General features: G+C 32.5%; 1 protein-coding gene across 1 annotated transcript in view; it reads right to left on the reverse strand.

Moving 5' to 3' along the window:
- The window catches only part of LOC144848222 (uncharacterized), a 75,744-nt gene that overhangs the window by 35,696 nt on the left and 24,416 nt on the right, over nucleotides 1–15,632 (reverse strand). Inside the window, exons 16-19 of the mRNA XM_078704935.1 lie at nucleotides 12,254–12,373; nucleotides 9,536–9,616; nucleotides 8,591–8,914; nucleotides 3,153–3,294 (exon numbers count right to left, since the gene is read on the reverse strand). Of these exons, the coding sequence (XP_078561061.1) occupies nucleotides 3,153–3,294; nucleotides 8,591–8,914; nucleotides 9,536–9,616; nucleotides 12,254–12,373 (667 nt within the window). The remainder of the gene's footprint in view (nucleotides 1–3,152; nucleotides 3,295–8,590; nucleotides 8,915–9,535; nucleotides 9,617–12,253; nucleotides 12,374–15,632) is intronic.

A 15,632-nucleotide genomic window follows, 5' to 3' on the forward strand; every position in this document is an offset into this window, starting at 1 on the left:
AATGGCTATAGGCTAGTACACTACTAAGATTCTTTGTATTTTTTCAAAAACTACAGTTATAAAAACAAAGATTGGTTCGGTTTTTACAATTGTTTGCATATACTTCAGTTACTAAATGATTAATAGTATATAACCTCAATCAGTTGATAAATGGTTAAGTAAACTGTTTATCGTAACATTCTCTGATATTTAAAATTAGGTATTACTAATTTACAGCTGGTATATGTATAAAAAAAGAATAATAAATCATTATTATCACAGACTTTGCACTTACATGTTCTCAAGCGAAACAACATTCATGTTGTTAACAGTCAAGCTACTACTGAAAAAACAAACAGTTGTGATGCTAAATCATTACAGATAGCATATAATATTTAAAATGAGGTTTGAAAGGCCATCGACAGGATGAATTGATAATTTCGCATTCACTGACGAGATTATAAGTGCCAAGATTTTCCGTTCATTCACCCAGCATCGAACCTCTGGACATTTCCCCTAGCCTTAAAGTTCATACACTGTCCCACTCGATATACCTTTATGATTTGAAATTGTCTTCTTATATTAGACACTCAATGCATTTCTTTTAGCTACTGCTCCTTGAAAACATGCAGTGTTTTCTTAGTACCCTTCAGGCTTAGTCATTTAGGTATTATACCCCTTTCACACCAACGAGCAAAACTCAACTTCAGAATTCAAAACACCGGGGTTGAATAGCTGAATGTTCTCTGGATGGTCAATGTGAAAGGTACCAACTTTAAACTCTGGCGTTTTCAGGTCAAAAGGTTATCAAACAATCAATAATTGCTTTAGTTTTTGTACAAAATAGGAGGTCTAAAAAATAAAAAAATAGTATAAATAAAATATTATTACTTCTGAGATCTTTGAAAAGATTTAGATCAATGTAAATGGGGACTCTCCAGATTTTCTCGACATTGTCAATAGTCACAAACCCTGAGTATCTACAGAGATCCTACGGAGTTGATGTGAAAGGGGTATTAGTTTATTCCTATATCCACAAAAGTTAGCGATAATTGTTGCTAAGAAATCAATAACTAAACCTGAACGGGCCCTTATAGAATTTTTAATAACTTTTTGGACTGCAGTGCAGATTCCTTCCAAAAATAGATTTAAACTATAGTATAGAGCCCCTCATTTGGGACACTCCTATTAGGGGACACTTTCCCATAAATGAACATGGCGAAGTATAGGTTTTATTACAAAGACCAACTTTATTTACTTATTTCGTCATGGATGATAAAACAAATATTGAGATTTTATCGAGACATCAAAATTATAGCATGTGTAATCCAGAAGCCATATACTACATCCCAAGACGATTGTAAAATTAAATTATAGGGCGATAAATTTTGTATGTAGGCTTAATGTCATGAGATTAGAATGAGAGAATAAGGTGTAATAGTTTATAATTAGTTCCTTTTATGTGCTTTACATCACATCACATACAATTTTAGAAACAGGATAACATGGTCATTGCCACAACCTTTACAACAAAACCAGGTCAAAATCAGAACTACTCCTATAAGAGGATGACACTAAAAAAACAACCAGTGCAATAAAAATAGGATATTATAGTTTGAATCAATATAATTTACTTTAATCTCCAAGAATACTGACAATTAGGTAAAAAAGGTACACCTCCATTGAAGGGACACCTCTATTCAAGGAACAACTTTATTTAAAGAACACCTCTATTCAACAAGGAACATCTCCATTTAAGGGACACCTCTATTCAAGGAACACCTCCATTCAACAAGGGACACTTCTTTTCAAGGGACACCACTATTAAAGGGACATCTCTATTCAAGAAACACCTCTATTCAAGGAACACCTCTATTCAAGTGACACCTCTATTCAAGTGACACCTCTATTCAAGTGACACCTCTATTCAAGGGACACCTCTATTCAAGGGACACCTCTATTCAAGGGACACCTCTATTCAAGGGACACCTCTATTCAAGGTACACCTCTATTCAAGGTACACCTCTATTCAAGGGACACCTCTATTCAAGGGACACCTCTATTCAAGGGACACCTCTATTCAAGGGACACCTTTATTCAAGGGACACCTCCTTTCAAGGGACACCTCCTTTCAAGGGACACCTCCATTCAAGGGACACCTCCATTCAAGGGACACCTCCATTCAAGGGACACCTCTATTCAAGGAACACCTCCATTCAACAAGGGACACTTCTATACAAGGAACACCTCTATTCAAGGGGACACTTTCCCAAGAAATGATTGGGAGGCATGTATATTTTAACAACTCATGAGAATCAAAAAGCTCAGCAAACATGCGATGAACATGACAATCGCAGCTATTCGCCCTTGTAGTGGAAAGAGTAGCGCGATTTTTTTCTCTGCGAAACAAATTCGCCTAGTGGCTTCATATCAAAGATAAATCAAACGTTGACTTTTAAGAACCAAATGAAGTGATCAGCTTATAACAGATGACACCATGCATGATAAAGTTTGTTGTTAAAATGTGTGATTTGAGATAGGAATATGGCATAACGGTGTTGGACTAGCATGTGAGTGAGAGGCAAAAGTTCAAAATCGGCCTGTGTCATCTTGCTTGTATCCGTAGGCAGTAACTTATACATTGCACATATGCAAGACACAACAATTTGGTACACATTTCAATCATCTATAGTTCTAGACAACGGCCCTAGAGGGAAGTCTTTATCCTAAAGGGGTCCGAAAGAATGGACATCCAGCATATTTTATTCTTTAATAGTAGGTTTTCTGCATATTAACCAGAAGTTCCAATGTTAGTGCAGCTATTTCTCATTCTCAGATTTGTTTTAATCTTAAGATTCCCCAAAACATGAAAGTGAAGATCAATAATAACACTTTTGTAATTTTAGTTAAAATCACTTCCGTAGAAAAAAACGGTGACAAAATAATGTTTTATAAAAAAATTAAAAAAATAAACAGTTGAATTCAACCAAAAACACAGTTTTGTTAAGGTAACTTTTTGGTCAAAGTGAATAATTATTATGTGACATTAAAATGGCATATTCAATTATTTTTTAAGGGGGGCAATATAACTCTAAATAATTTCCAGTATATCACTGGTAGGGTTTGGAATTTAAAACACTGAATTATCTCTAACTCAATTACAATACACTTACCGACATATGGATCAAAAACTATCGGCCATGCAGCTGCAAGGTGATGTATTTCTGCGTTCATTTCAATCAAATGGTTCAATTGCCTAATGGAATCTCTCGTCACTGGATTTTCCGTATGGCCTTGGAAGTGTTGGATATATACCTGAAATAGATAAGACAATAAATACTCTACTACAATATATATACAGAAGTGTTTCCATATGAATAATGAAAAAACTAAACCTGACAGAAATCCACAAATAATCTCATAATCATCACTGAAAAAAAAATCACGATTGATTTTTCTTTTTTAGAATTGTTTTTACAATAACCTTTAATAGGATGAGTAAAACAATCTAATCTTGTGTAAGGCTTTTTTTAAGTGGGTGGGGGATGACTGTGAAACAATATTTTGGTCATATTCATTAATCACACTTTTTATTGAAAGTGAATACCACTTAATTCAATTCAATTCAATTCCTTTTTATTTCAGAAATATCATCCATATTAATAAACTTATAAACAGAAAAAGAAAAATCGTAAACTCTAGACTTAAGTATATAGAATGCTTCTCCATCTACAATACATTTTGGAGTTATGGAGCATATGTTTGCACAACACAAGCAACAAGGATGTTACCACTATTCAACATACGTTGCATGAAACCATAGATTTTCGCATGTACTCATTAAAGGAAGGGACACCATGTTAAATAAACTTAAAGGGCAGCTCCGGGTTTAAATTGTCTTTGGTGCTACAGGACTATTTTCACTGTTAAAAGATAAGACGTTTATTTATGTCAATTTGTGACGTTCTTCTCAAGGAAAAGGTATAAATCAAAAGAACAATCAATATTAAATATGGAGCTACACTTCAATGGGAAATCTTTTTGACTGATGTATTACAGTATTACACTATTCATCACTTTTATATTTAATAAAACAATCCATCTCAGGAAATGAAACGAATAATCATTCATCACTTTTCCATTGTAATTTCTTATCATCATCATAATTACAGAAACAATGCGAAGTACAGTACATCCAAAATACATTTTCTCGGTGTCGTGTCAGTGTATTGTATCACTAGGTGAAGGTACTTTTAATCTCATCTTTGATAAGCGCATTTAGCTGTTGGCTTTTTGTTCAAAAATTGAAATCATTACTATGTATTATCGTGCAGTATCATGTCTATGGACAATAAACATCATTGAGTATCGTGTCTGCTGACAGATACACTTTATTGTTAAATAATCTATTACTTCAATATATTTTTAAAAAGCGACCATAGGGTTGGAAATCTGAACAGGAAAGTGTGGACATGCTTTTGAAAAAGAGTCTACAGTATACAGTAGTGCCAGGAGATACAGATCTTGTGGAATGAAGGTTACTGCCAAAACAAAGACTTGATACTGCATGATGTTTATTGTCGCTAGGCATGATACCAATTCCACATCTGGTTAAAAAATAGACAAACTCAAAAACACAAAAAACATACACCAAATTTAGTTTGTGTAGATTTTATAGACACAAACCATGTTTGAATATTCTGGATGAAAACGCATTTATTTTATGAAAAAAATGTAAGAAATTATCATTTTAATAATCAATGAATATTTTGAAAATTATGCGTGTATAATTCATTTTAGATGGAAGATTTAAAATGTGCTAATTTTTCAGTTTTCAGTAAAAATTTTAGTTATCTTTTTTTATCAAACGTAAATGAAAATAATAGTATTGGAATACTGTGCTTCACAATAGTACTTGTTTTTGTTTGTTTCACAAAACAACTTGTTTATGTAATAATGATATTGTGTTGCACTATAGTGCACAAATACTGCAAACTAGGTTGCACAATTCATGTCGGCAAACTAAAAAGTGCATTCACAACAAAACTAATTGAAAAATTAATTCGATCATGAAAATTCACAAAAACATCAAAGAAATGTAATCAATAGTCAAAAGACTATGTAGTATTCATTAGTTTTCTATAAAAACATGTTGAATGTGATCAAGATTTAAATGAAAATTTGCCCTGCAGTAATGTTTTATAGTCTATAAAGGCAGTCTCTACAGTACAGTTTGTATGATTACCCAAAAAAGCTCGCCAAAAAATAATGCATAAACATTAGGAAAACAAAATTTACTGCAGTAGAATAATTTTGACATGGTGCCAAAATTCTACATTATTTTGTAAATATGTTTTGCTTATTAGGTTGAAAAATTTATCTACCTAAGGACGATTAATTTTTTGGCTGTAAACGAACGTTTTCTGTGGCGCCAACAACCAACAAAATACTCTGCGTAGTTGATACCACAATAACAGGAGTACCTGGGTTTTTTATGCATGATGCTGTCGCAATGCACTTAGAATTATTTTTGGCTTGAAAGGTGATATATTTTGCAACAGACAGTAATTTCATTCAATTTCAAACCTGAAACTACATGAGGCTATTAAAGTAATTGTACTATCAGAAATTTACCAGGCATGTAATAAGTCAGGCATGATAATTGACACAAATAAAAACAAAATGTGTTATTCAGTTTAATAATTACCTTTGTATGATTTTTTAGAAATCGTATAAAATATACACAAGAGAGAAAAGTGCAGTTGTGACAGGCAAAGCTTTTAATACAGGGATTGCCAGTATCCTTTGATAATAATCGCAATTGTCAACTGCTTTTCTCTCTGCTAATGCTTAAGTGATGATATAATGACGAAAAAGAAAGAAGATGTCATGACGTAATTAATATTTAAATGAATCATGTACTTTAGTTGGTATTAAGCCGATTTTCCACTAGGCAAATTTGTTCGCGCGAATCCAACGTTTCGAAGAGAAAAAAATCGCCTACTCTCTTTTCACTACATGAGCGAATAGCTGCGACTTTCATGTTCCTCGCGTGGTTGCTGAGTTTTTTTTTTCATGAGTGCTCATGAAAGTGTCATAGCTTATTTCCTGAGCTCTGATTGGTTGCGCAATATTTCGCTTTGCAAAAAGTAGAAACAATTCGAACTAGTAAATTTCGCTGAGGCAAAAAATCAAAGGAACTAGAATTCGTCGAAGAAGGGAGTATGACAGACAGAAACTCGAATACGCATGCGCATTGCATGACGCTTTCGATTCGCGCGAAACAAATTCGCCTAGTGGAGAATCGACTAGTATGAACGTTATACTCAAAATCATTTGAAAATTGTCCTTCCAACTGTCACTCTATGATGATCACAACTGGTATTTAATTTGTCACTGTGACAATTAGAAGCCTATGATATACATCAAATAAATAAAGAATCCAAGGAGTCTCAGTCGACAGTCAAATTATATCTGATGATTACGGAAACATGTTATCTGTTTTCCAACTATTTCTTCTTTCCTGAGTAATCGCCCAACCAAATCTAGCTGACAGCTAGACAAAACTGTCTTGAAACGTAAGTTAAAATTACTGGTTTACTATCAATGAACTATCAATATATCAGATACAAGAAATACAATATTACAATGCAGTGATGAGACAATACAGACAAAATTTGAAAGTATCATTTCACAAGAAAATCTGGCCAATTATGGACGTACAGAAATTGAGATACTACGGAAATTACACAAAAACAAATTTTGGGGATAATAATTATAGTCAAATGCCACAAAAAGCCCTGCTCTTTGACGTTTACCAACCGTACAATTGTCAAATAAGTCAATTAACGGGATGATCATATTGTGTATGCATGTGGCGGGGCATTTAGTCAAGGAAATAAATAAATGCCACCTTTATTCCAAATTGTTTTCTATAGGGTGGTGGGCGTTTATTCCAAATGGTGTTCTAAGGGGATGGGGGGTGGGGAGGGGCCTTTATTCAAAGCGGGCGTTTATTTGAATAAATACAGTAGTTAAATAGAAGTTGAGAAAAAAATTGGTGGGGAAGGATTTTTGTTATGGATAAGACAAAGATACTTTCGTTTTAAAAGCCTAGCATCTACTCCAAGTGATAAGGAGATGTCAGAAAAAGTGCTTAGGGTCATTTAAGAGGTCGTCAACATGTCGATTGCAATGTAAAGTTTAGTTAACAAATTATGAGTGGCAATTGTAAGTTTAGGCTTAATCAAGTTAAATTGCCAGCGACGTTCTTGAACTAGGATATATTATATGGATTGTAATGTTAAACAGAGTTCATCAAAGATTTAGAGAAATATTGCAAATAATTGAAACACTAAACATTAGATACTGATTAAAATGAATTAGTGTGCCTAGAGCACTAAACGTTTGATTTAAAGGCAGTAAGTTGTAGTGCCGACTAAAAGCAAGTGGAGATACAGTAGCCGCTCTACCCTTTCTACCTTGTGCAAGAAAATGTCAACATAATTAATATTCTACTGCAGTTACTGCAGTAATTACATTTTTTAAACCTTAAAAACCTGTGTGTGCAATTTAGCAAACAATTTTGAAAACGAAGTCATCACACTGTTTATTGAAGTGCCTTCTTCATAAATTCTACATTGAAACAAACTAAAATAAAACATTAAAAAAATATGCTACTACTGCAGTTGTAGTAAAATAACTGACGTGGTCCCTATGCAAATAGATAGAACAATTAACATCTAATGTGAGAAGACAAGTTAAGAGTCTGAAGTGAGAAATGTCGTTGTTTGCCAATTACCATCGATGATGAAGCTTATGTTTCACACGGAAGAAAATCAATTTTCATTTTCTAATATCTTTAATCGTATAGTTATTAATTTGAAACATAAATACGGCAAGGTAACCTGAGAGGCCTTGAATGGTAAGAGGATACATTTTAAGGTGTTAAGTACACATTATACAAATATTAGTGAGTGCGATGGTACAACAAATAATTTCATGAGGTGAAAGATAAAATTCTCCCGAGTGAAAATAGAATTTCATATTTCACCGAATATAATAACATTCATAATTTGTTTTATAAAACATCTAAGTAGATTCTTGTCGTTGCCATTGCTTGTTGTTAGAGAGATCACACTATGTACATCGCTGCCTCCTGAACAACCGACAGCTCTACTATTGGATTTCACATAGATTTTTTTCGTACGCGAAATGAATGAAAAAAAATTGCTATTACACTATCAATAGTACGGACTATTGCACGCCATGTGAACAACAATTGCACAATCAAACGACAGGTATTATTTTAAAAAGAAGTAATTGGAGCTGTAGCTTGGTGGTTAACATGCTTGCTGTAGTGAAGCTGTAACTTGGTGGGTAACATGCTTGCCATGCAATCCAAAGGTCTAGGGTTCAATCCTGACCTAGTTCTAGGGTTCAATCCTTACCTAGTGCCAGGGTTGTAACTCAAAACTCTTTCAACTCCACTCCCTAAGCCTCAAATGAGACATACTTTATAAGCATGATAAATTATAAAATATGTAAATTGTAATTAGCAAGAAATAAAAATGAAACTTAATTATATGGTATTGGAACATATAATACATACCATATTAGGCGCATCTGCATGAGTGATAGTTACATCAAACAGTGAGCCAGGTTCTGGTAATTCCATCATTATGAATTCCATACTACTATCACAACAGAACGAATCCAGCGGCAGGAAATCGGCTGTACTCTTCCCGAGGTAGTACGATCTTTCATTCTCCGACATGGCAGCTAGTCTTTGAGCATCCAGTCTGAAGTCATTGTCTTGGTAGAAGACAACGTCTTGACTGTTGTACAATGGTCCGCTGATTAAGGCATCATGTAGGTCTAGTCCATTTGGCATGGTTACCATAACCATGAGTGGCATGCCTCTTTGCCATTCACCCTAAGAAAAAGACAATCAATGTTTACTTGCATACATTTTTAACAACATCAATATGTGACAAGTAATGACACCGACAGTTTTTTGGTCAGATATTTTGCCCGTAAATTTACTGAATGCTCAGTACACTGAGAATACTTGATTCCAAGTAAGTCTGGAGTAAATGTTAGTGATCTCGGGACGGGTACAACCGGTCAAAAGGTCAGGGTGAAAGGTTATTAAATCTCGACAACCACAGCGAAGTCATTTTGAATTTTCAAATTGATCAGAAGGTATACATTCATACTTAGTCTAATGGGACATTTTAGTCAAAAATTACCAGAAATGCCATTTCTGACCTTTGATCCACAACCCATGGTCTCAAACAATTTGAGAATAACTCAAAGTTTCTACAAGTACTTATGGAGATATAAACATGACCTGGTATGTGGGTCAAAGGTCAGAATGGCATTCTGATCCCCTTTAAAATTGTAATAATAGCCAGTAGCCATCTAACAGTGGAGGCCTCTTATCCTTTTTCGGCATATTTTAATTCCTTATTTCTCTGGGTCCTGCTCAAAGGTATAAGCTCCTGGGTTAAGCCTGTAAGCGCTCATTGAAAATAGTAAAACTACATTACAGTACCTTTCGCTCTATTCTACAAATAGTAAGGTTTTCATACATAAACTTCAATGCATCTGTTGGCCAACAGTTCGCTGAATTTACCTGTTGGGAAATAAGAAAATTAAAATTACATGCGATACATCAGACAAATTAACCATAACTTTATCTTTAAAGTATTATATTTCAATCTATATTTATGAAACATGATGATTTCAATCTCAATGGTGTAGTTAAGTTTGATTAATAATGAATACTATAAAATTAATAAATAAAAAGTATAAATTAATTTTAATTTTCTATTAATAGAATTGTAATTTAATTTTTTTTAAACCAAGAAAATTTAATTCCAACTAGAAATATATTTACATATACGATACATTCTATATTGAAAATAGTTGCGTCCAGTGTTTAATAATAATAATAATAGAGTGTGAATGGCCATTTAAAAAAATATATTTTGTTCTTTCTTTGTTTTAAATTGATTTTTAATCTTAATTTTAACCTTCTCTCGCCTTTTTTTTTCTTATTTTGTTTTCGGCATTTTCTGTTTTGTTTGTCATTTTATAAATAAAAACAATGGGTCTACTCGGATCTAAATCACAAAATTGCCTCCAGGATTTTAGTACGGATGTGCCGTGATAAACCAAGTGTTTTTTTTTTATTTCCAGTCCCAGTTCTACATCAATTCTGTCAAGAAAAGCGAATAACAACAAATGTCCTATAATTTACAACACATTAACACGTTTGTTTGCCTGTGGTGCCTGTAACTTTAAACAGTTTGTCTGGACAACTCATTTGTCATTTTTGATATCTTTAAAACGTAATAAATTAAAAACTAAAAACAACAGCTATATCCACAGTAATCATCGCTAAATATTACCCATAAAAATGCAAAGTTATCTTTGGTTGAAAATTGATTTGGTTGAATAATAATACATCAATCTTATATAGTGCTTAATGCACAAAGTCTTTAAGTGCTTCATGTTTTGGATCAAACATGTCTGGAAATATACTCCCAAGCAGGCAGTAATCAGAGCAGTTATGTTTTGACCTTTATCAGGTACCCATTTATACACCTGGGTGAAGAGAGGCAAACGTAATGTAAAGTGTCTTGCGTAAGGATACAAGCAATGCGACAAGCTTTGGATTCAAACTCACGATCTCACGATCATTAGTCTTATCATGGAGAAATAAGTTAACTTATTTCTCCATGGTCTTATGAACAACACACAGCGCCACACGCCCTGAATAAACTCTTTCTCACACCTTTTTTCAATTTTTGTCTCAATGCTAGGTAGTGTTTTAGTTTGGATTAGAGAATAATGCACTGGACCCCTGTACATACAAGATAAAGGATGATGATACTGGTTGGAAGTAAGGTATTTATGTATACAAACTAATAATGTCTCTTCTTTAAACTTTTTCATATACTTCTTTCTTATTCTTTCCTATTATTCAAGATATATTTTTCTCATTAAATTTGTTTGTTTCCTTTTTTGGTTGAATGCCATTTTAATGTCACATAATAGTTAACCACTTTGGATAGGAAAAAAATGATTTACCTGAATAACTCTAATAAGGACAAAATATTCAAATTGACTGCCAGTCAGCCAAAGGGTTTTTGGTTGAATTTAACTGCTTAATTTGTCATTTTATAAGTGAAAACATTATTTTTTGGGGGTTTTTTTTAAGTACAAAATACAAAATTCAAAGTCTGATTCTATTAATCTTCAGTTTTCATGTTTTTGGGGGACAATACATCTTTTAATAATTAATGTTGAAACTGATTATCCCAGACAGTGTTTACATGAGCTTACAAATGAACTCTTAATTATATACATAAAATTTACAACATGTCAAAGAGTTGTTTGCCTCTGGAGCCTAAGCTTTGTCTGACTCATAATTTGTAACATTAGCAAAGATAATAAAAAAAAAAGAATACACAATTTACTGTAACACTGACACCACAAACAAACATTTTTTTATAGTCAAAGTCAAGAGAATAAACTGTTAACTAATAAATCAGGAATTACTCAAGAAAGTTACTAACAAATCTAAACATACATAGCACAAACAATTAAATAAATTAAATTAAGTAAATGTTAATACTATTCTTTGCATATATTTATATTTTACATGGATAATTATTTCTTTATTCAATTACTTCTAATATTTTGTTTTTCTTTTAAACCAAATTTTATTTAATTTAGGGATAATTTAATGTTATTTATTTTGATACAATTGTTTTGATTTTTAATTGTATATTCACGTCTAAATATATTAATTGTTTATTATAAATCCATTTTAGTTAAGATCATGGGACTGCTGACTCTTGTAGTTATAGTAAACCTTTTTACTAGCAGTAATTAATAATTTTATATTATAATTTGTTGGTCAAATAAATAAATGAAATGTATTAATATAATGTTAAACAAAAAGTTAAAACTAAGTCAATCTTCAACAAGGTACTGTGTCCAGAAGACAAACAGCTCACTCAGAGAAGAAATTAATCTCAACAACAAAAAACCAATAGGCAATAGTTTAAAGAAAGTTCAATTATTCTTTTCATCAACTGAATACTACAAAACATCAATATTTATAAGTTCAAAAGACGCATACACAAACCAATTGTTGACGTATTTAAACATTGTACAGCATAAGGTTGGACATAGCCAATGGCAACTAAACCATTTGAACTGTTCCATCAATACATTGTCAATCCATCATATATATACTTACAATTCGTGATCCATACAGAATACATTCTAGGCACTGATGTGGGATCTCTGTATAGCATGTTGCCGTTCTCAGCTTGTCAGCTGTCACACCCTCGCTGTTGCCGAAATCCACGTACTGCACCTGTACAAAAACAAAGCATATTGGTATTCATAACAACAAAAAAAACAATCTTTTTTTCCCCATTTGCTAATCATATACCATTGGCAAAAGTAACAATCTTCCTCGTGTTACATCTGTCAAGACTTTTATCTGCAGATAACCCATGCTGTATGCAATTTTGGGGGATTATGTAGGACAGAATGTAGACAGAAGAGATATAGTGAAGTTGGGTGGATTGTTAAGTGGTAAAAATGTTAAAATTCTATACCAGTGTAATGATAGTTTTTGTGTATTTGCAAAAATAAACCCACAAACTACGAAGTTGCCAAATTAAAGAAAAGGGTAGAAAGTTTAGTTGTTGAAAATAATACCGAAACATTGTCTGGTACTAAGGTTTTGATGTATTAATGCTTTTATACTCCTATAACCTAATTTGAAACATCTGATATCAGCTTAATGTACAGTTAAAATATTAGAAAAACATCATTAAATACGAATATTAAAAATGATACTATATTTTGACAGAAGTAAACTAATAACGTCTAATTTTGAATACACAACAGTGAGTTGATCAAAGCCTACTATGCCAACGGCTATGTTCTTCGTCAATTCTAATTCTATCAATCATAAAAGAAACTTTAATTAGATAGTACAGAGACGTGTATGTTAACAATTCTACAAAGCATACACAGTATTGAGTAATAAATTGGTAATTTCTTAATGAGAACTGCAAATTGTGTAATCATGTCATAAAACGTATTCAAGGTCAAAAAACAAGATTTTCAAATTTTTTTTCAGTTTTGTATATTTCGTATATTTTCAATATAGAATTTAAAAAAAAAAAATGTTAGGGCCAAGTAAAAATTATCTTACAGTTACTGCAGTAAAACTATATTTTGTTTATGCAATCCTAGCAACCATTTTTAGATAATCGTACACACTGTTTATTGCAGTAATTGCCATTTAAACAAACCAAAAATTAAATCATAAATCGTAAAACACGTATTGCATTTGCAATAACTTCAGAAGAATAATTTTGATACGATTCCTAGGGAATAATAATAATAATGGTTGTCTTTTATAGCGCCTAATACAATGGTTTCTAGCGCTTTACACACAAAAACGGTTCATGAAATATATTAAAATATATTAAGATAACAATAACAAACAACCACTTTCACCACTTCATGCTCCAGAACTTTGAAACTCCCATTTGAGAACTCGCTGGAACTGAACAGGGAGCTCATGTGAAAAAAGGCATCCTATCCAAAAAAACAGATTCTAGTTTAGTGAACCACAATAAGAAGTACGAAGACTTTTAAACAAATATCAATTGATGTTGCCTTTTTAAAAGCTTGTGGCAGATCATTCCAAAGAAGAAAAGATAAATGATCTGTTGCCATAGAAAACAGTGGCCGGTTTGGAATCAAACAGGCATTAAGTGCTTTAAGGGCTGCTTGTGTCAATTTATATTAGATAAGATCTCCAATGGCCTCATTCTTTGAGTGGGATGTTTAGCTAAGGAATACACTAAATACCTATACATAATTATTCAAAGAGTTTTAGGTAGATGCTGCACCGAGTTTCGTCATGGACTATTAAGCTTAATACTAATTTACAGCAAACCAATGAATATCCATTATTTCCACAGCTGCTGAAGTACCTTCCATAAATTGAAGATCACTTTTAGCAGTTTTTAATGATTACGATAATAAAAAATACAATTTACCATTACAGTAATTATTTTGGCTTACCTATTATTAGAAACCCTGATATATTTTGTGTAATTGCTTCAAATACCAGGTGCAGCAGCAGTAAGCTGTTGATTGCCTAAGCAGGACAAACTAATTTCTATATTGTAGCCCACAATTCAATAAAATATTTGTACAAAGTTTGTTCGCTTCGAATAGGCACTGTTAAATCATTGGTTGGAAGAAACATCTTTTGAAATATGGAGGTAATAAGACAGAGGCGATTGCTTCATGCATGAAAACAGAAAAAGCTTAAGGTGTTTTATTCGAGGAGAAAAAAACCCCATTCAAAGGTGCGAACGCTTGGAGCATTTCACGACTATCGTGGATTGAGTGGCGACGAACACCAGGAAGTGCCACTCTGCTTGAGGCCTACTATCTGAAGAAGGAATTTCAACTGATTCAGTCCAAAGTAATTAAAACTAATTATCAATATTCGCATTTGAATTGGAATATAGATAGATGCCGCCAAGTATAAATTGTAATACCCTATAGACATGTATAGATTAGTAACTGCTACTTCATCCTGAAATGACTGAAACCAAATGAAACTGGCTGTTAATGCCAATGCATAAAATAACAATCAGCTTTATGGCAAATAATGATAAATAACTAAACAATCTCATCTCATTCTATTTTTAAGAAGAAATTCCAGAAAACCAAAGTTATTTTTATACTGATTGATGTTAAAGTATGTCAAACATCAACATAGATGATGATAGTGTCTAGGGTGCATTACAAACACACGAGACACATGTAAGTATAATAACTTAATTTCAAAGGAATAAGGTTATATTGTACGTTGGTTTGTATACCATTATTTACAAGGCGTACAATAATTATGTTTTGTTATTACCTTAAAAAGAGAGGGGCAAAATTGGATCAAGAAGAAAATATGACATGAAAAGAAATGTTTGATTCCACTCTAGAAAAATTAATCGATACTTATCTCATTCAAATCGGATAATTATCGGATAAATGCGCAATTTTTAACCGTTGACCTGAAGGACAAATTGTTGAGTTGTGATTGGGCACCTGGTTGTTTGGAAATGACTGATATTTATTTTTTAATTAATTACCTGATTGGTTAAAAAATTACCCGATAATTTTGTTTTGGCTGCGGAAACACGACCCGAGGCAACCAAAATCTGAGACTGCCATTTTGAATTTTGAATAGTCTCCTGTCCATGAAGCAGACACTGATTCAAGGTGACATGAATAAAAGTTTTGTTTTTGTCCTCTTTCTTTCTCTGTATCATTTTGTTTGTTTTGTGTTGGAAGTTATTTTGAATTTCTTTTTTTTTTAATTGGAAATGGCAACTAGCCTTTGGCTTATGTTTTCTCTTGACGTAAAGAAACATTGAAATTGGCTGATAGATATAGTTCCATTCTGTAATTATACTTTGCTGTCAGATATAAAGTTAAACATTTAGAGTATGTATTTTTTTATATAACTTTGCAAAGTAATGTCAATTGCTCCTTAGTGTTGTCTTCCTTCATATATTTGAGAAACAAACTTTCATCTATCA

This window comes from Antedon bifida, chromosome 7 (genome assembly GCF_963402885.1).
Source record: "Antedon bifida chromosome 7, ecAntBifi1.1, whole genome shotgun sequence".
Lineage (NCBI taxonomy): Eukaryota > Metazoa > Echinodermata > Crinoidea > Comatulida > Antedonidae > Antedon > Antedon bifida.